General features: G+C 37.5%; 1 protein-coding gene across 9 annotated transcripts in view; it reads left to right on the top strand.

Moving 5' to 3' along the window:
• Spn (protein phosphatase 1 regulatory subunit spinophilin) overlaps nucleotides 1–23167 on the top strand; it is a 182201-nt gene that overhangs the window by 24209 nt on the left and 134825 nt on the right. For all 9 annotated transcript variants that reach the window (XM_083129969.1, XM_083129904.1, XM_083129960.1 and 6 more), the window contains 2 exons: nucleotides 807–2083; nucleotides 15067–15146. In XM_083129969.1, coding sequence (XP_082986095.1) covers nucleotides 828–2083; nucleotides 15067–15146 — 1336 coding nt within the window. In that variant the 5' untranslated portion in view covers nucleotides 807–827. The remainder of the gene's footprint in view (nucleotides 1–806; nucleotides 2084–15066; nucleotides 15147–23167) is intronic.

The following is a 23167-nucleotide window of genomic DNA, read 5'->3' as shown; positions in this document are numbered from 1 at the left end:
CACACTTTTTGTTACTGTTCCAGATTTTAAAACAAAAAAACAACAGTATTTTCACTTCTAATTAGAGTTGATAAGTATATTGCTCTAAATGAACTGAAAGTTATATAATGCAAATTTTACAATATTTTTTTCTACATATGTTAACAAAGGTCTTTTGAAAATCTATTCTCTGTTTGTGATTATGTATTTTCTGTCAGATATCCTCACACTTGTGGTATAGGAAGGAAAGAAAAACTCGTAATGAAAAGAAAGATAATCTTGGTGTTGTGAAATATTGAGTTTTTTAAAGAAAACTGTGTTAATGTAATTGTAAATTACAACAGCCGCATTCATAATCTGTATAGAAAATACATAACTGTAAAATAATTTGGCCAGATTAGAGCTAAAATAGCTAAGATGTTCCTAGTGTTTCATATCATTGCACCAATGCCAAAACCACGAATGTGAAAATTTTTACTTTTCCACCTATTAGAGTTTCTAACTACTTTTTGTTGATAGATTCCTTTGCTAAGTTACATGACAGCTATAAGTAGGTACGTATTATACTGATGACTACATTACCCAAATGTAATACCTATTGTTTCCGGAATCTTGACTATTAAAATGCTTTTATCTGAAAACCAAGGTTTAGCACGTTTCTAGTTTTGGCATTGGTGTGACGATATGTATTGAATTCATTATTAGTGATAACAAGCAATATATACCATGAAGAATTACTTGTAAAGAGTTTAGGTATGCTTTATACTACATGTTTTTTGTGTACGGTGCCAGAAACCATTCCTAAAATTAGAATCTTTTCATTTCAGAAACCAAGCAACGGCTCCATAATGGAAGAGAAGAAACCTAGTAGAATGGGAGGGAGTAAAGTCTCCCAAATCGCTAATATCTTTCAGAGTATGGTGCCATCAAAAGAAGAAAATATCATTAACGTTCGAAATATACACGGGAAGATGGAGTCTCCGAAGCCGGAAAGGCGAAGAGTTCCAGAAGAAACTAAGGAGGTCAAAGATATCCAGGATTCTCCTCAAGTGACTGTTGTAAGAACCGAAAGTCATGTTGCCCGGTTCAACAATGCCCGGGCACTTTTTGAGAAGCTCGGAGGCACGGAAGATGGCAAGAGCAGCGGAAAGGCGGAGAAAACAGCATCAAACGCAGCAGCTACGGTCGGTGTGAAGGGACCAAGATCAAGATCAGGTTCTACGTCTCCCGTCAGGTCATCTCAGCCACAAAGTTCACAGAATTCATCTCGATCCCCATCCCCAAGGGACCATTCATCAGTTTTTAGTCAGGGTCCATTATCCCAGAGCAGTACATTTAATTCCAGCTTGCCACATAGTGCAGTTAGCGGTGTTTCAAAGTTGGATAATCATGTGGACGTCAGTGACTGCATCAGTGGACATCAAACCGTTAACGGGAACGTGGACGTGCTGGTCGGGAAGCCAGTGACTCCTACATCCATGCATGACATACGTTCGGCACACATAACAGTTGCTTCAAAACCAGGTCAGCCAGTGTCAAAAAATAAACTAGATTCGTACTCCAAGGTTAGCAGTAGAGTTGAATCGTCCCCAGTTATTCAGGAAAAAATTGTCCCGAGTTACAGAAGAAACAATGAAAGTTCCGGTGTTACTGAAAAACAGAAAAGACAGGAAGATAACAGGACTCGAAGTACAAGTGATCCTACAACTAGGTCCGAAAAACCAGAGAAGCCAGAAAGAAAGTTCTCGAGCAAGGAACTAATCGAGAAACAGAAAAAGTGGACATCACATTTTTCGAAAGCAAGGTCAGTGCGTAGTAATAGTGATCCGTATAAAGAGGATGCAAAAGTGAGCCCAACTGGTCAGCCTACGAAAGGTTTCCTTGTGAAACCGAAACCCCTCGAGTCCCCCGTTGACAAGTGTCAAACCTCATCCACAACTTGCAGTATTACAGTGAGTTCTTCCAGATTGGCTAAACCTTTGCATTCCCCAGCAGAAAATAAGGATACCCCTGTTCAACCTGCTAGTTCAGTGGTGGAGGAGAAACACGAAGAAAAGCAAGAGAAGGAGGAATCCGAAAAAGCCTCTTCACTCTTACTTAAAAGGTTGGTACTTGTTATTTCTATTGTAATAAGTTACCGTTGCAGTTTCCTTTTTTTTTTTTACAGCATTTTCATTGGTAGATACTTTGCTCTCTGCACTAACAACAGTACAACCAAAAGTAAATGTCTTCTTAGCTCATCATTCTTATCACTGGCTCTCAGTTTTGGAAAGAAAGAATTATGATTTTTTTTTATCAATACTTTCTTGAATGCATAACCACTGAAGATAATTTGAAAAACGTAGAAAAGGTTTTGTACTTTGTGGCCTGGAGTCATTAAAAGGCCAAAATCAGGGTATCTACCAGTCTGGAAATCCTTGAATTGAAAAGTCATGGAGTTTATTTTTTCTGGAAATACCAGGGAAATTTACTGTCTTTCTGGAAAAAGTCAACATATTTGCAGTAGTGCACTAAAGTGTTTTTGAAGAAAGAACATGCAAGGAATTCAAATTTGTTCTTAACAATCTGTACTTCAGTTTGATATACTGAATATTATCAGTAGTTAGAGTAAAAATTGTATATTAATTTTGAACTATTGTCATGTAGTAATAGACTACGATAGGTGGTTTTAGTAATTTTTCACTTTTTTGTTGGAATTTTTTGTGTGTTTGGTAGCCAGGAACAGTAAGTAGCATGCTAAATTTTACTATAGTTATGTATTTAAGCAATAATTTAGGACTTTTTATCAAAAAATAATTCTTTGTTAATCATGGGTTAATGCAAGTATCCAGTGACGTGCACTGAGGAGTAGCTAATCTAGCAGAGATAGATCAATCTCACGTCTCTAATTATTTTCAAATCACAATATTTATTGTCTTGAAGCCTCAGTTCATATGCTTCATATACTTCTTTACCCGCGCTTCTCGTCCCTCGATGTGATCAGCTGGCAAGGCTGGATACCCTAGCTGGCTCTTCTTACGCCTTACCAGATCCAGGTATAGACAACCACCCCAGGGGAAAGAGAAGATTTCTGCCTGTACCTCCCTTGCCCCCTCACCCTCTGCTCCAATGGTTGAAAGCCCATGGTTCCAGGTCCTCCAGTCTATCTCCTATAGGACAGATAGGGGATTGGTTTTCCTTCAATTCCTTTATAAACCCTCTACACAACTCAGGGGAAAATTTTCTGCAGTACTTATGTTCTCTGTATTTATACAACCTTTTAAACGTACAATATGTATGTATAATATGGGATGTAGTTTTACTTGTATTATGTGCAGACAAAAATGTTATGGTTTATTTTATTTTTTTCAAATATGGAATATATAATGATTAAATAACAAATATTTGCTTACGTTCTCTCTCTCTCTCTCTCTCTCTCGTTTTAGTAGTGTTAAAGGTCCCGGGTTCGATCCCCGGCCGGTTCAAATCCGGGAACTTTTCTAACGATGGAAGCGGCCCCGGCGCCCACCCAGCGTCGAATAACATGGGTACCTGGGGGAAACCCTGGGGGGTAAAGGCGGTCAGGGGCGTGATGCTGATCACATCACCCTCACTCACGACCGGATCAAGAAAGTGTGGGGCGTTACCCCCACACACCCTATACGCCTTCATGGCGTGGTGCTAAGCACAGGGGAGCACTTTACCTTTTTACCTTTAAATATGCTAATAATTTGGCCTCCAGTAAAAAATGGGTAAGCTAAACAGTCATAAATACGGATGTATTCATTTGGGCAAAATAACACGCGTTCTAATTGTTGTTGTTAGTTTGGCTTATTTTACTTCACTTTTCTGCCACATTTTTTATCGCAAAAATGAGGATGAGTGATGATATGATGAAATTGATGAAGGACCTCAGAAAGAGAGAACAATTCAAGCCATATTTGAACCCGTAACGAGCAAGTATTCTTGTTCCTATGTGTTGTACTCTGCAGTGAATAATGAAATAATTTGGAATGAAAAAATGTATGCCAGAACTCAAAAAGCCAAATGAATATCATTCAAGAAAGTAGAAAAAAGTGTGTTTTGTTACCTGTTTATCTCCTCTAATATATTGAATTTTTGCCACCTCCCATCTCTTTTTCTACCTCTAGCTGTATAGATTTAATCGCGATAAGTAGCTAATGAGCTTATGGAAGTCACGAGGAACAATCATAAACAGAGAACTCTGGACTCCTGATTTCACAGTGCCCTGCAGATGCACTGGGAGAAAATTATTTGTATTTTCCCCCCTTTCTTCAGCGTTGCTTTTCCATCACTTTACCTAAATTCTGCCATGACGATGAACGTTGATTAAATTAAACGGATGAAGAGTGGTTACAAAGGAACACTCATGCACAGGCCAGGGTTCGACCCCAGATCTTCCAGTAACGAGATCGTGAGATTGAGAAATCAGGGAAATCAAGCAATACAATTTTTTTGGAAAAACGTTAATCATATTCAAATATGGTGTTTCAAAAATCCTATTGAAATTTACGTACCACTGAGTAAATACGCAGTTTGCTTTACTGATACCCACGTATCCGAATAGTTAGAGCTTTCCAGTCATCTTTGTCGTCGACCGACCTCCGTAGAGGAGTGCAAGTGCCCTCGGATCGTTACCCGGTGGAGGCACTTAGTGGTTCGGATCCCACTTTAAACTGTAGGTCCAGTCCCGATTACCTTTTATGTACATAAAGTGGACTTAAACACCAAATCAACCAACCGCGAGGGAGTGGTTTTCACTGCACGCTATGACACCAGGAGCTCTGGGTATTCCCCGACCTCGGCATGGGTGTTATTTGTGTTTGTCTCTTCATTAATTGTATTGTATCATCTTCGCGATTAACCAAATGTGTCAGCGATGCTAAGTAGCATAAATCAAATCAAATCATTGATTGATTGTTTGATATTTGGTTTGTTTTACTTAGCTTTTCCTACTCTTTTGGCTAATTGTCAAGATGATACGATAAAATTGATGAAGGGACAAACACAAATAACACCCATGCCCAAGTCAGGGTTCGAACCCGGGATCTCTGGCTTAATAGTCAAATCAACATGTTTTGGATTTTCGAAACGGGGTGGGATTAACGTGTGCTCTTTTCAGTAGTCCTTCCTCATTTTGAAAACCTTTCCTTTCTTTGACATTCTATTTTTAGGAATACTGGGCCCTAAATGGGGGAGGGGGATTATGAGCCACACCAACCTCCCTTGGGCACGCCACTGATTGCTACCCCAAGTGTCGACATCACCGCACGTCACTGCAAGTATCACATAAAAACTTGCCCTGATGATACTTACTCCCCCCCCCCCTCCCAATATCCAACAATTACTGTTGATTTTCCCTTCTCGTTATTACCTTTATACGTGGAGTAAATATTCCAGCACCTGGTTAAGTGGGATTATTAGTGTGAGTGTTTAGCTAAAATATTGGGATTTTTTTTAGACATGTTCATGTACACTAATTGCTCTAATGATCTGGTCGAAAGATTTGGTTCTTGCTCTGATAAAGTCGGGGAAATTTGTTTTTACTAGATTGTAGATGCCCTGAAAATGAATAAATATATATGTAAGTAGACAAATGCACAAAAATGCAATAATACCTAAATCATTAACTCATCCAATAGTGCATGAACACATTTCAATCCAACATTACTGAAGAAACACAGCAAGTTCAATAATTCTAACTTCATTAAATCTTATATGCTCAGCAATTTCAAGATTATTATTTCTCTTGTATTTCATGGTTTGTACAAGTACAAAAACACAATTTTTGACTTCACATTTTGGGAGAATTTGATTAGTTACAATATTGTTTCTTCATTAAACAGTTTAAATGCATCAGTGATAGTGTTCTCATTTTTAACAATTATTAGCACATCATATGGTATCTGCACCTATCTGATTAACAATTGGAGATTCAATGTAATGAAATATGCTACCGATTTCCCATTGAAAACTCGTTGCTTTGCTGATAAAGTTTGCCATGGTTCTACTGGGCCAATTTCCATTTCAATACGCCATCTGTGCACCTTCTATTGGAACACGGGAACATACATTTTCGACATCAAAACTTGCAATACACAGGGTGGCGACAGACCTGGAAAACCTGGAAAAGTCAGGGAATTTGGAAGGTCAAAAAAGGTCAGGGAATTTTGTCTTTATTGAATTTTTTTTTTCATGGAATGAATGTGCCAGTCGTTTGCTTTGAAAGATGATGTTATGTAGCGCTGCATGGGAACAGGAAACCTTGATGCTAAATCTCGGACCCCTTTTATGCACAACACAACCACAGCTCTAGAACAGAAACCAGTGATGGGGGGAGGGGAGGGGAGAGCGAAATTTCCAGAGGGGCAGGAAAATTTGATAAGCCTCTAAATATCATGTGGAAAATGCATTGAATTATCATGGAAACAAAAACAAACAACCCTGTAATTTGTTGAATGTTGTGGTACAGCATTTGTCGGATAAACATTTAGGCTCCATTGATGCATACGATTTTTGTCTGATATCTCAATCTGACTAATGTTGAACTTCGTCAAAATGTTCACTACAATGTGCGACAAAAATTGCATGCATGGCATTCTTATGGAATTGATTTTTGTTGGATGTCTTCGGACTGCAACATCTGACAAAAATTCCATGCATAAACAGAGCCTTGTACATCCGAGTTTGTCTGGTGTGGTACAACATTTCATTGAACAAACTTTTTGGCTCCTTATATGCATGCAATTTTTGTCGATCGTAGCAGTTCGATACTTGTCATTCTCGAAATCCGACAAAATAAAATACATTGTGCTCTCATGCATCCAATGTTTCTTGGATGTTCCAGTATGACATTTTTTTGTCGTTTACAACGTTTGTCGGATACAACATCCAACAAAAATGGAGCCTTAGTCTGCTGCACCACTGCAAATATGCTGCTGGAATTTTATTTCTCTTCTGGCTCACTTAATCTTATTCAATGTTGAAAAGCGTACGAAGGTTTTCTTTCATCATCCAGGCGTAATACTGGTTTTGCACAAGTTAGAATTAATTTACAATGACATGGCACTGTAATTCCATGTCAAGAAGAATCCAAGAAATCGGGATATATACAGGGTGACTGGTAATTCGATGTATTCCCTGAAAGGGGTTAAAGTGGAGACAATTTGCAATAAATTTGACCATATGATACCCCGTCCGAAAATTAGTAGTTTTCGAGATAATCGAATTTCAATTGTTTTTTTAAAAAATGACAATTTTCCACATAAAAAGATCAATTGAGAAAAAACTGCTCATTGTATGGAACTTATTTCAGCATTTTCTGATAGCTAACAAATAAGTGGTTCCTTTAAAAAAAAGTTTTTCCCAAATAACAATCACATGTAAGTAACGGGTGGGTCTAAACTTACAAGTGATGATAAAAAAATGCACTCTTAGTTTACTTGGCAACGTATTAATAAAAAAAATGGTATGACACGAAGCGTACAAATTACTTAAATTACTTCCTTGAGTCATCAGCTATCCAACAAGGTACAAATGTTGCTAACATTCACATTTGTGTACAAGAAATAATACTTCATTCATCTTCATGTGCATGGAAACAATGAACAATACAATTAAAGAAGATTACACGTCTTGCTCAAAGTGGGCACCTACGTTACGAATGCAGGCACGGAGGGTTTTACGGACATTTGGTCTCTTAACTCGTGATGTGATGGTGTCCTTGATGTGTTGACCAGCTGTTGAGATCCTCTCCCTGAGCTCTTCTTACGAGTTTACCGGTGTCTTGTCATGTGGCTCCAAATGTAAAAGTCGCCAGGCGTCAAATCGATCTGGGGATCGAGCTGGGCAGTCATCATGCTGATAAATCATGTCACATCTTGTAGCTAGAGGCACATCCTCCAACAACATTGCCATCCCGTTCCTCAAAAAATGTTCATAAGTGATGCCATTTAAGATTTGGGACAGGAAAAATGGCTGGATCAAATGATTGTTGATGACGCCCATCCATACTTCTGCCTGGGCGTGCGACAATGGCTGGATGAAAATTACCCAAAGAAATGGATTGACCGAGGCTGCCCGATTCGCTGGCCGACTCGATCCCCCGATTTCACGCCTTGCGACTTTTACATTTGGAGCCACATGACAAGACACCGGTAAACTCGTAAGAAGAGCTCAGGGAGAGGATCTCAACAGCTGGTCAACACATCAAGGACACCATCACATCACGAGTTAAGAGACCAAATGTCCGTAAAACCCTCCGTGCCTGCATTCGTAACGTAGGTGCCCACTTTGAGCAAGACGTGTAATCTTCTTTAATTGTATTGTTCATTGTTTCCATGCACATGAAGATGAATGAAGTATTATTTCTTGTACACAAATGTGAATGTTAGCAACATTTGTACCTTGTTGGATAGCTGATGACTCAAGGAAGTAATTTAAGTAATTTGTACGCTTCGTGTCATACCATTTTTTTTATTAATACGTTGCCAAGTAAACTAAGAGTGCATTTTTTTATCATCACTTGTAAGTTTAGACCCACCCGTTACTTACATGTGATTGTTATTTGGGAAAAACTTTTTTTTTAAAGGAACCACTTATTTGTTAGCTATCAGAAAACGCTGAAATAAGTTCCATACAATGAGCAGTTTTTTCTCAATTGATCTTTTTATGTGGAAAATTGTCATTTTTTTAAAAAACAATTGAAATTCGATTATCTCGAAAACTACTAATTTTTTAACGGGGTATCATATGGTCAAATTTATTGCAAATTGTCTCTACTTTAACCCCTTTCAGGGAATACATCTAATTACCAGTCACCCTGTATATGTTGAATAATGTCACGAAAAAGTAAAACAGAAATTGCGTTGGTAAACATCATATAAATTTGACAAGTGCATGATGCTCCCAACCTAATGTTTTCTGCAACACTCGTATTGCAATTCATGCCCCCCCCCCCCCCTTTTCGGTCCTGTCTATTTAAACTCTTGGAATGCCCAATGGTATGAAATAAAATTATAATAATAAATATGTAAATATTTTAATATAATTACTAGTGTCATTCAATCCTAAAAGCATATCACTTTCTTCTGTAATTGACGTTTCTCTGCCAGACCTGCTAAATTTTCACTTTTCATCTACTGATTTATCCGAGGGGCATCCATAATGTAAGTTCCAATTAGTAGGGACCTTGATTTTTCGCAAACGCGATAATAGTGAAAAATGTCAATTGCTGCAAAGTAGTGTTTATGAATGTGCAGTGATGTGTGGACACATTTTTCACCAGTTCAAAATAGCGAAATAACGAGAATTCTGCATTAAATGTGAATTGTTTGCATTTTGTGCTGATTTTAAAAATTGCTTAAACAGCGAAAAATACCTCAAAATCCAACGTTCATGTCTTTTTTAGGCTTAAAGAATCAAAATGTGCCATATTTGTGTATCTATAACACACAAGTTTTCCAACATTTTATCCAAGACAAAACTATAGTGGTGTGCGGGATACTGAAAAGTTGGGACCGGGATCTGGAAAAAAAATTTCCCATCCTGATTCAGACTTCAGGAAATTACTTCACGACTTTTCGGAATCCCGAGTAGTGTGGAAATACTGAATGATCATTTTAAAAAGTCGTTAATTCTTGACTTTTTATGCATTGTAAGTGTTCGAAAATTATTAGAAATTGTTAGTTTATGAAATGCAAAAACAATCACTTAATTTGAAAATGACATGTAAAATTAGAGATTTCGAACATTTCCTGTCCCGAAAATTTCCAGAATTTGTCGGGAAATTGCAAATTTTCCCATCCCGAATGTCGGGATTTAAAAAAATTTCCCATCCCAACCAAGAAGATTCTGTCCTGCACACCCGTAGAAAACTATAATGCATGTTGTACATGGAATAATTCTGACAGCAACATTCAATCAAATATTTTCCAGGATTTTCTCAACTTCTATCAGAACAATTTGCAACACCATGAAGGTATAATTTTAGGTATATTTGCCACAAAATGCGCTAAAATGAAAATGTGAATTTTGGGAAGAATAACACTGAATACTAAAAATAAATAAATAAATAAATAAATAAAGATTGACACCAATTTGGAAGATAAATAACACGATCAAGATCCCTACCGATTAGGCATAAATAAAACAAGAATATCAGTAGTAATTAAAAGCATTAGTTACAGTGACTCCTAATCTAATTTTGGGCATAATCATACCTGTTCTGGCATTGGTCGTAGCATGACACTAAATTTTGTGTGCCCATGGCATATGTGTCTGACAGAAAAGACTGGAACTGTCTGTACTGCAGTGTAGCTGTCAAAAACTTGTCCTGCCAGAAATCTCTTAAGCTGATCAAAGAGATGAAAGTGGGTACATGCAAGGTCAGGACTGTACAGGGAGTGCTCCAAGATCTCTCGGTTGAAATGATGTAAAAGAGTCTGCCTGCCTGTACTCAGCTGTATCGTCTGATCGTACTATCACTCATGACGTCTGGTCTGTACACCTCACACGATTGCTGGTGGCTCTATGCCGGATTCTGAGCATGCAAAATTCTGATTACCACACGTACCTTGCAGTCGGTGGAGACTGTATGAGAGCTGCCATCTTTGACCTAGAACTGTCCTAAAACAGCTGCATTTTACTGCACCAGATTACAACCACATGGCACTTCTTCCTGCCTGCATATGCATGTTGTGCTCCGATCACTAGCTCTGCATACAGGTGACATTGGAACTTTTTTTCTGGATGACCCTTTTACATAAACTTTCGGAAGCTGTTATCAACAGCATGTTCCTTATAAATCAGGTACATTTACAATGCAGTAGATTCCCCTTCCATAAATTGCTTGTTTTTAATTTTTAATACATATATCGCCCGACCCTGTGGCCGAGTGGTTAACACATCGCGCTGCGATGCCAAGGGTCCCGGGTTCGAATCCCGGTCGGGCTTGGTTGTTTGTGAATGTCCATTCATCAATTTCATAATTTCAACACTCATCCCCATCTTCGCAAATTAGCCAAGAGGCACAAAACGCAAAGTAAAATAAACTAAATCAGTCAATCAATCCTTAATACATATATACCCTTCTTGCCAGTAATAATGTTATAACTGCATGTTGGCAGTTTCACAGTACTTCACTTGGATATACTGTGAATGTTTGTACTGAAGGAGAAGTCCCATTAATATTGTAAGGAAATATGACACTTTGTTTTGTTGGATGCAATTGTTTCACTTGTGTGCAAGGGTTAAGTTGTTTGCTTTACATAGAAAAGAGAAGTAGGTATGTGCATTGAACAATGAGTCTCCACTCATGGTTCTTGCAAGTAGAGGGTTCCAAACCTCAGTGGAAATATCAACATATAATAACGAGAAAGGCTAATGAGATTGAAATATTACACAATTCCTTTTTGCATCAATCACTTCACTCTAATCTCATTTAGTCGTAACTTTAAAAATAATCAAATATTGTATTGAAAAACTGGCTGCGTATGAAAAATCCTGTAATTCCTCCCTAGCTTGTGAATAGTAATAATTTTCCAAATTCACTATTTGCAGTTTGAATGCAAATCCTAGAGAAATGAAGTAAATTTTGTGGAAGCTAATATAGGTACTTAATACCTATGTATGACAGTATGACTGTATGACAGTCTTTATTTCCATTTGCAAAAACATTAATTTAGTTTATAATTATCAGGGAAAAATCTGGATTTTTGTCCTGGAAAACCTGGAAAATCAGTGAATTTCATTTCTGCTTGTCTGTAGCCACTCTGAATACAATACTCATTATTCCAAACAGTTTCTTGGAAGTTTTTATTTCAATCATTTGCATTTTTAACACTGAAAGGGGATGGGGCTGTTGTTTAATTATAGGAAGTGTTTCAACTAAATATTTGAAGAGTTTGTGTGCAGGATTTGTGAAAGTTGCCAGGATGGGTTATATTCGAGTTCTCAGAGCCTTATTAGTCTGCAAAGTGCAGTGCAAAAGGACATTTGGGTGTATTCTGAAAAGGTTACATCCCAGGAGGATGTGTTTAGAAACAAATGCCTGGACTGACACAGCAGTGTGTAGTCTTGCATTATCATGCGATAAGAACCATTGCCCATGTACCCAGAAGACAGGTCAGAGCATTGATGAAAAAGGTTCAGTCTGTTATTTGTCTCTGAAGCACATATAGTATACAATATCTCAGGTGTCAAAGAATGTAGTCAACATTGATATTGTTTTTTATGTTTACCACATGACTTTAATTGAAGCTGGGAATTCTCCACTCAACACTTCCCTGCTTTGTGTCATACACACATTCCATTTCCCTGCAACCCTGCAACCCTGCATGTAGTGGAATTTGGTGGATCCACTTACATGACATGTCTGTGCGCAACACAAAAGCCTTGATTGATTACAATCTATTGGAACATTTGACACATAACTGTTTCTGAAATATAGACTCATTCTGGTGCCTGGACTTGCAACCAGGATAATTCTCTGTGGGGCTCCCTATATGTTTGTGATTGTCTCTTCATTCATCTCATCATCATTCATCCTTTACTTTGCAATTAGCCAAAAGTGGCAGAAAAGTGAAGTACTAGGTCATTTGAATATGACCGGGACTGATTTTTTTTACCAAATACTTTATTGTCAAATACTTATTTGCACATGTCACCCTTCAAAGTACTACCCTCCAGAGTCCATACATTTTTTTCCAACATTCTGGAAGCATCTTAATGCCCTTTTCATTAAAGTTTTTCATTTCGTTGCGTATCCACTCCCGAACACTGCCGATGACCGCGTTGTTATCCACAAACTGCATGCCTTCCAAACAGGTAGAAATCACTTGGGGCCAAATCGGGACTGTGTGGCGGGTGTGGCAAAAGGTCTCATTTCAATTTGCTGAGGGTTGCCATAGTTGTTTTAGCTGTATGAGGCCGTGCATTGTCTTGAAGGAAGGCTGCCCATTTTCCACCCCTCTTCCGCTTGGATTTGGATCTTTTCCTTCACTTCTGTTGTCAGGATTTCTGAGTAATAAGCTACAGTGACTGTTCTGGCATCTATAAGAAAGTCTACATGGATAACTCCCTGCCAGTCCCAAAAAAATGTTGCCATTACTTCTCCTACCGAACGGGTCCTCCGTGCTTTCTTGGGTCTGGGAGAACCGGTGTGCCACCACTCACGTGATGACTGTTGGGACTCATTCTCCACATGCTCTCTTCCCTCTCTGAAGTACTTACACCACTCAAACACATGGGTTCGTGAGAGACACTCTTCCTCATACTGTTGTTTGAGTCTGCAAAATTTCAGATGGCTGGACATTTTTTCTGAGACATATGATCAAATGTGTTGTTCCACGCTACGTGACCTTCTGTTTGCTCGTCACTTTAGCAACACTCAGACACGACTGAGGGTGGGGGTTGTAGCTCTATTCTCCCAAGGACGCACAACTGCTGCGCATGGCAGGTTGTTTGAAAAAAAATCAGTCCCGGTCATATTTGAATGACCTAGTAAATTAAAAACTAAATCATCAATCAATCAAAATGCATATCTTTCAAAACGGTTGTTGTTAGTCAGTGTCTCTTTTAAATTGTCGCTCTTAGTAAAAATGTATTTGTCACTAGATGGAAGGAAAAAAGCTCCAGAACTGTGAAGGATATGATCCAATAGAGGTTCTAGAATAGCCATGTGAACGTTGGTGCAGAAGAGTGAGTATGGAGAACCAGTTGCATTGCAGGTTTTGAGATGTTGGTATAAAGGTAATTGCTTGGAAAACAAGCCAGTTTGTTGTAATTGATGTGATAGTGATAGAAGTGATGCTCTGTGATAAATGCCTTTTATCATACTCGTTGGGTTCTTTCATTATTGCTGAACAGTGGCGAGCACAGCTTGGTGATGTGTCAGCAACATAAACATACTCTTATTAAATGCACTAGAGATGTCCTATAAAATCGTGTAATGTCTAAGTGGTCCACAACATTGTCTGCTTTTGAGAAGAGTACATGATGCCAAAGGTGCATTCAGACTAATACATGAATGTACAGCGTGTCCGGCTTAGATCTATAAAAAAAGAAACTGTCCCGAAATCTGTTTGACCAAGAAATTATTGGGAATGAAGGTGTATCCTGATGCACAATACCTCGCCATTACACATGACAAATGAGAGACACTGGCTCCGTCACTGTCACTAACAACATCAATACACTTCTATATGGGCACGGATTTCAATTCGACAAATGATAACACACAGAACGACTCCTGTTGCGGAGTCCACTCCACCATGATTGTTTACTGTGCCGACGTGCATGCACGCTACACCGTTTCATGTTTTTCGTAAATGGCAACAGATAACAGTACCGTACATACACAGGTTTTGACTGTGGTAGGTATTCGTAAACTGCAGTGCATGTTTCTTTTATTATAGCTATAAGCTGGACATGCTGTATATGATATAAACAAAGCAACTTCCATCATTTACATATTCAAATATTGAACAAATTTCTGGTTCAAATATAGAGTGCAATTTGTTTGGGAGACAAAGAACGTGTTTTATTTTTGTATCATCACTATTAGTAAGAAAGCATATATTTTTTATATATGTTTATGACATATTTTTTTTTCCTTGTGCTCTCCATCGAAACTTCATGTATGCATTTTTGTGTATATACAATTGAGTAAATAAACTAAAACTTGGTTTGTATTTAGTTTCTGAAATTTTACAAATATGCACAAAATTCACTGTTCAGTTAAAAATGAATTTAGCCCTTAATTCACAGCACTATTTTTCTCACTACTTAAAAACAATGGTAGTATTACCTGTAGGTAATGAATGTACCATTGTGTGTTTCCTTTTTCTATCTGTATTATTTTGCAAATTATATTTTGGAATTTTTTGATTTGCAATGATGAATGATGAAATAGACTATAGTTCTACATGATATGGTTCAAAGTATTAACCAAGAGAGTGTTGAATGTTAGCATGAAATTTTAGGAAAAGAATCTGAAATTTTAAGATTCCTTCTTTTTGTCATATTACATGCTTGAAAATGTGTAAAAATATCAATTTCTCATGTTTTTTTTTTTTTTTGTGCTTTTAGTTTGGACAAAACTGAAGTATCAACTGCTCAAGAATCAGTAACCAAATGCTTAGAAAGTTCAGTTGATAAGGCTAACTCAGGTATGTACCAATTGATTTGCTTATCTGTTTGTTTACCTGTGTTAAAATCTGGATAAAAGCACAACACACAACGAAGCACAAAAATTAAAGTTCATGTCCAGTACCTCCTCTTCCATCATGTCTTTTATCCTAAGAGTGAGATGTACTAAGAGCTCCCATGTTGCCTAATGCCTAGCCTTTGGTGCAAGTGGTCCTGGGTTTGATTCATGGAAGAGCTCCAAAAACTCCATGTTGACCCTGAATTACGAGGACAATTTGGGAGCTGTTTGGAAGAAATAGGATTGGACTCTAGTCTCAAAAGCCAGGAAACAGTGGTGGTGATTAGGACCCGGATAGTAATGCATTTTGCATATCTTAAACTTTTTCTTTATAAATGCTTGCATGTATGAATCATGCATAAACTTCTTGCATATTTTTCAGCCAAGAACCACTACTAAAATTGTATTTTACATCTGTGCTTTGGGCGTATTGTCATCTTAATAAAAGAACTTCCTATTTCCTTTCGTCACTGCTGCGTATTCTCCACTTTCTTGTACAAAACAAAGAGATGAGACTTCTTTTGTCATCCTCGTGGGAACACTCAACAACTACTGTTTTGGAGAGAGAAACAACAATAATGCAGTGGACAGGCTGTAGATAGGGACGTGAAGTTTTCATTTTAACGATAACAAAAAGTTGAAGAAATCAAAATAAAGTGTTTAAGATGTATTTGGGAAGGTTAAGGATGCAAGTTTTCGGTGTTTCGGAATCACTAAATAATGCAAATTATACCATTTTTCAGAATAACAACGAATTTTGCAGTTTAGCGCGAAATATGCAATATAAACGTGTTCAAGAAGAACCTGAAGCGCTATTAGATCTGTTGTTTCTATCCTAGCTGGTGATAGTTTGATTCAAATGAGATTGTCATGCTCCATTTATTGCAGTTTTCTGCAGACGTGACTGACAGTGTTTAACCTCGTCCTGAAATAGAATTCTCTGGGAGGATCTCCCGAGAAGGGAAATTTCGGGGGAGGCATGTATGTGTGTGTACATAAATGGTATTTTTAGGTCGCAGAGAGATATTTTTGGCATTGTCAGGGAAACGTGATGGGTATGCTTGTGTTCAAAGATTTGGGTGTTATCATTCAAACATTTCATATTTAGTGGCTGATGAGATGAAATAATTTTCCAAATGGAAGAAATTGTCATTTATCACAAAGGTAAGCCATATTTTTTTTTGTCATTACAACTAAAATTTGTCTATATTTTCCAGAACTAAAACAATGTGAAAATCTTAAGCATAGAAGGAACAGTAAAAATGCATGTAAAAATAACACCGGTTATTTGTGCCCTAAACTGCGAAAAATAACACCACATTGCAGTAAAAACTAATGCCAAAATTTAGGGGAAAATAAAACTAAAACACATCTAGCTATAGATGATCTCGAAATATTGTCCAATCGTATCTTGTAAAGTGGAGTGCCAAAAACAGCAGAGTTTCAAGGTTGAAAATTTGAGATTATCATGTTGTAATAAGTGCAATCATCTGAAAGGAGTTTAATTTTTCTTTCATTTATAAAACAGCAGTGTAAACAAGAATGTGTGAAAGAATTCATAACTTGAACTTTGACATGTATTACTAGATTGTAGAAGCTGACAAAAGAACAAATACTGGTAACTGAAAGAAAACATTTTTAAAAAGTAAGGTGTTTTGTAAAGTACATATTTAATTGCATATTTTGCACTTTTTAGCTATTTTAAATGCATAATTATCTCGGCTCTAGTGATGATACGCAATGGACTAATTACCCAATAAAAAGACACACAGCAGGCCTTGGTTTTTAATGCCTGTTTGCACCAATAGGGATTGGGGATTCAACATCACAGAAATGTAGAAATACTGTTTGCTCCTTGTAAGTTACTATGTTCATGGTTTAGAGCATGTCACGCTTTTATCCTGATCTTAACCAGAGGTCGGAAGTAGCGCGCTACTTGTAGCGTTGCTACTGTAGCTAGCTACAATATTTGTAGCGGTAGCTGTAGCGGCGCTACATTTTGAAGATTGTAGTTGTAGCGGTAGCGAAGCTACAAAATTCCTGTAGTTGTAGCGAAATTTTCGCTACAGCTACATTTTTCCTGAGCATTTTGAGGTAATTTTGGAAAGTGGCAACGGCGTCAAAAATAAACTATAATATTGCTTACTTTTGCAAGAGACTCAAAAAGACAAAGTCCATTACATGCAAATACAGATAATCTAGATTATAAATATCTTTATAACGCAGATTATAGATATCTGCGTAATTTATTTCATTAGCATCTGAATAATTCTAATATCCAGATAAGTAACTGGCATACATGAATATATTTCGGCTAATAGCCATTTATTTTATCTGCATCGCTATTTTGGGAAGAATCATGCCTCATTTGCTACACCGCCAGGAAAAAATGCCCCGTTTGCGCCACCCCTGGAACAAATCCTGTGGATATCCATGACGTAACAGACAGCAAAATATCGATATTTACTGGGTAAAACTCAACTTACAGTGCAAAAACGAGGGATCCATTTCCTACTAATTTGACAAAGCAATAGTGCCAGCAATCAATGGTTCAGTACGTTAACAGCATTGATCATTGTCAGTGTATAGGATAACACCGGCAAGAAATTATTGTTACAAGAGCGATAGTGTTTCTGGAATTACAATTATTCTGGTCATAATGTTTGTTCGCAAATTTTAAAATAACAATATGTTTAGAACACTCGGATATACACATCAGTTTACTCAATATATTTTATCATATCGTAAAAAGAACGTACAAGTTATTGACTTTTCTGCAGAAATGACAATTTTCTTTCTTAATACAGTTTTCAAATTTATGGGTTTTTCCTACTTTTGCGTCACTTTTCTGTAACTTTTTCTAATCATGAGGATGCATTGTTTATTTAGTTATTTTCTTATCTATGGCCATTTTCTGCCACTTTTGACTAATTGTGAGAACGAGGAAGAACGATGAATGATGAGCAGAGTGGGGAATGGAGGAGCAGGAATTTCCCATCCTCCCAACTAGGCGTCTTTCCTACTATTTGTTTTGAGTCTTCTTTATGCACAGATCAGCTGATCGAGACTGATACGAACCACCATGTAGCCTACCCTCCGCTGGGTATCGCACCTGGGGCCCTTTGAATACAAGGTGACAATTACAATTCTCACTGTGTCATCGGGGAAGCATTTTCAATGGAAAAACTTACGTAAAGAAATTGCTCCACCTGTTTCTCATTTATACCATTAGAAGCATTCCCCAGCTATCCTCAAGGTTCGAGAAAATATCCACCATCCCCGAAATAACATTCTGTTTAAGTTAAGAAGATTAAATGGCCAAAATATCACATTTTTATCTTATTCCTATTTTGCGCAACACGTTATAGTTAATTTCGATACTTGCGATATTCTTCCAATTAATTTTAAAAGGAAGTATGTCACATAAATATTTTTGATATGACAATAAGAACATCACGGATTCGTGTAAGACCTAGTTTTTTGAATTGATATGCCACTTACAAAGGTACTTTATTCTCAAACACTTTATTAAAAATATGTAACTGATGTAACACTGCTATAAAAATTATAGAATGAAGGGAATCATAGTAATAAATAACAGAATCTATATTTCAGCACGTACAACTATCATACTAGGGCTTCCTTTGAATAGCCATATAGTTGTTTTAAGTTTTTAATACAGAAGTAGCGCAAAAGTAGCGAAGTAGCGAGTAGCGAACAGGAGTAGCGTAGCGAGCTACTTTTTGGTAAATGTAGTTGTAGCTGTAGCGAAGCTACATTTTGGAAGAGTAGCTGTAGTTGTAGCGAAGCTACTTATAAAATGTAGCGTTCTGATCACTGATCTTAACATAGGTAAGTCCTTGTATGTTGTTTTCTAAGATTTGCAGCAATTATCCATATTAGTTAATTGGTTGAGATTTATTCCCCAATACAGCTGGTACTTTCCTGAAGTGTGGATAACTTGCAGGATTTGCAACTCACCCAGAGATGTTCATTTACTTATTATTATTTTTTGTTTAATTTTATGTTTAATATGCATGATGATATATTTATGTTATTATCAATTTGTATTTTGTTATATTTTGCGAAAACGTTGTATTGAATTAATATGATGTATAATTAATTTTCATCACATTATTGATAATGTAAAATTACGATGTATAAATTTCTATATATATTTTGAGCATAGCAATGGAAAAGAATAGAAGACTGTAGATTAATAAGTGACAAACTAATATATGGAAATTTTAAATAGTCATGTGTCAGTTTGCAGTCTAATTATCTTGAAGTTTTGCAAAATTCAAAATATTACTTTATTTTGCAGCAATATTGTGTCAAAATCGGATTTTGTGATAAAATCCACAATTTTAATATTGCAGTATAATTCTTTGAAATTGATATGATATATTTGCAATGGAATACTTATCTGGGCTCAGACTAGTGTGCGTTTCTGTGTAATTTACAGCCGAACTTTCGGTTTGTGATGATAGGTGGATGTCATATGACATACAGTTTTTACCATGGTGTTGGTACAGTTTACTATACTGAGTACATTATGCATTTATGTACATTTTTCTTTATGATGGCACATGAATCCAGATTTAAAAGAATTTGATCTGATGCAGAAATATTAAATGTGGGAGTAATTTGACTGCCTATTATATTACCTTAGTGTAAGCACTGACTTTTGATATTAATCAGTATTCTGAACAACTTTTAATTGATGCAATGCACTAGCGTTGATACACACATATACAAGGGCTGATTTTTTATAGTGGCAACTATACTATAGTGATGCCGTGCAACGGAGCCAGGCAATAAATATCATTTATACCAAAGGTTAGTTTCATGCGAAACCTCCCTCAGAACAAATTATCTCACCCTTCCCACTCCATGCCCGTGCGTAGTGACAACAAGAACAGAGCAGTTGTGAGAGAGCGGTCGCAGAGTGTTTACGAAGCAGGAGCAGCAAAGCTGGTTAAAAAAATAAATGAATGTGCTAGAGGCCACACAGCATGACAGTTTTTTTCTTCTTTACAAAACAACCTGCGAGCATCTCTGAGAATAAAAGGGCGACACTTTTTGCATAACCTACCCATCATTCTGCATGACAATGCTTGGGTGCAATTGCTGGAAATGCTTTACCACCCCCATACTCTCCGGATTTAAGTCCCTGCAACTTCGACCTAATCCCTAAGATGAAGGAACCACTTTGTGTGATTCGCTTCCGAACAGTTCAAGACATTCTTCTGGCAGTAGATTATTCTCTTCACACTATTAACAGATTAGGCAGTGCCAACGGCTTCCACATCGCTAGCAACACGTATGCAACGCTGAGGACTACATGGAAGGCCTGTAAAACTTAGAACCATGTATGTATGCTGTGTGTCTAGAAAATAAATAGTTGCCACTACTAAAAAATCAGCGTATGTATATACACACATATACACATACATACCTACAGTCTATATGCAAGCATTCACTGCACATGTGCGAAGCACAGACCGAGTCGACACTGCATGCAATTAGAAATGGCCCAGTCCAAGCAACGTGGGTCATTTGTTGCTTTGGTCTGGAAGCTCTATTAATTTCTAGGCTTTCTGGTGGATAGTGATCAGCACTTCTCTCTTATTTATTTACCCTACAATTTGAAATGTGTATTGTTCGTTCTAACGTAAGAGAGGCATGGCAATTTCAGTATGTGTGGCACTTGCTTAACAAACATGCTCAGCCTGAGTTATTGTTAATTATTATTGTTGGAGCGAAAATAAAATAAACACAAGGCAGGGTGCAGATCATTTTAAGATAGTACTATTTTGCCATCTGTAATTAATGTTCCCAGGCATGAGCCTACTGGACCGAGGCCTGAATCTGGCTCGGACTGTGTTCCATTGCTTGGCTCATGGTGAATACACTTGCAGTGGGATGGGATAGATTACATCTGAGATTCTTGAGGTCAAAGTTCCAGTGGCATTCCTGATGTATTATGATGAGAGTTATGTGCAAACCATCACACAGACCCTAATATTGTTGTTATAATTGTGTGCATAGCAGTGGATAGGGAGGGGGGGGGTTTACCAGGTTTAACCCCCCCCCCCCTTGAACTTTTGAAATATTGTGGAAAATGTGGAAAAAAAATAAAAATGGGCAATTTTCACAATGAAAGATCTGCTACAGTAATAATAATCATAATAATAATGTAATTTTTATTCCCATGCATCGCAGAGAAAAGCACAGCATTCCAAACACTCCGTCTTTAGGAGTGAATGCCTTGAAAATAAACAACAATTCTTGAAAGTAAAATGTGAGGGCAACTATAATTTGCAGGTTATTTTATATCTCAGCTGCAACAATGTTCAACGAACATGTATTTTTTTCTGTAAACAATTCAGAATTAACTAAAGAAAGTTTTGGTTCGTTGTAAGCAGCTAATGTCGACAAAGGCTAGACCAACAAGAATACACAGTCACAAGTACGTCGTACTTCCCATTGTTTACCGCGGCACATTTTAAATTTCTGAATTCGAATGACAATAACCCGATTATGAAATCCAGATATGAATTATCCTGCATGTGCATGATAGATTTTGAGAGCGGTGTTGGCACATTACTCATAAATATTTAGTGTCGTTTGGGATCCGTCGAAATGTCTAAACAATCTAAGCGACCACAAAGTTCAATTTTGAATATTTTTTTTTTATGTATTTTTTTTATTGCAAAAAGTCGTGCAGTGACTCTCGCGAAAATTGTGAAAATTCCTTGCTTCGTCACATTGTGTCAACGTTACTGCGAACGTTCTTCCCGGGACTGATTTCACATCCCCTTGTGAACTCTCAAGTGATGCTGAATCTACATCCATTCCACATCATTAATAATGTTGAAGTGCTTTGTGAATCACCTAGAGGCGATAAATGTTTTTAAGCTTACTTTTGAATGCAAAGTAGACTCAGTGGAATTTAGCAACATGTATTCTACATCGTGCCTCAGCATCATCGTGGGTGAGTTCCATAGGTAAAGGTAATGTGAATTTCCCCGTGCATATAGCATGAAGGCACATGTAGGGGTGGGGCCCCACATTCTCGATCTTGGTCATTTTGGAGGTGATGTGATCAGCACCATGCTCCAGCTGCCATTACACCCCAGGGGTGCTCTCAGATACCCATTGATTTGAGGCTGGGTGAGCCCCAAAGCCGCTTAATGCGGGGACAAGGCCGGAAGAATTACGACCTTTGATCAGCCACCCTAGGAATCGAACCCGGATCTCCAGCGTGGTTGTCAGATGCCCTACCGCACCGTGGCTCCTTAGACGAGTTCCATACTTTGAGAACTTAATACTTGATTCTTAAAATGTCTCACCTATCACATACAAATACCCGTTGACTAGACAATTATTTCATAATTAAGTTGACATTCTCCTAGAATTTGTTAAAAATTGAATGACTAGGAAGTAATTTCGTTCTATTGCTTTCATATATATATTTATGTAGATCTCTACTACTTAATAGTAGCAGTGGTAGTAGTAACAGCAGCTGCATTAGTAGTATTATTAGTAGTAATTAAACTAATTAATTAATTATAAGTATTATTAATTAATTAAAGTGTAATAAAACACTGGTCATGTGAATTTGGAGAAAGTTTTAGAAATACCCCCCCCCCCTCCCTGATGAAATCCTACGTACGCTACTGATGCATGCTCAGAGGCAGTAATACTTAAGTTTGAAATAGAGATTGCATCTGCTTGTACCCTTGAATTTTTTGAGAGTACGTTTTGACACGTTAGGCATCATATTGGCCAGGCGTTATCACTATATGGCAGTGTGAAGATCCAACAACAGTTCCAGACATGTAGGAGTTTTGTAAACAGCGTGTGACATATATATGGCAGACTTGGACGCAATGTTCCTTCTGCTCGTGGGTCTGCAGCCTGGGGACGAACTTGGCAGCAACACGGCGCATGTTCAAATCACACGTGAGGATTGCCTGC

The sequence above is a fragment of the Lepisma saccharinum genome, chromosome 1 (genome assembly GCF_977018435.1).
Source record: "Lepisma saccharinum chromosome 1, izLepSacc3.1, whole genome shotgun sequence".
Taxonomy (NCBI): Eukaryota; Metazoa; Arthropoda; class Insecta; order Zygentoma; family Lepismatidae; genus Lepisma; species Lepisma saccharinum.
The sequence above is the reverse complement of the archived record's forward strand: the minus strand, read 5'-3'. Positions and strand labels throughout refer to the sequence as shown.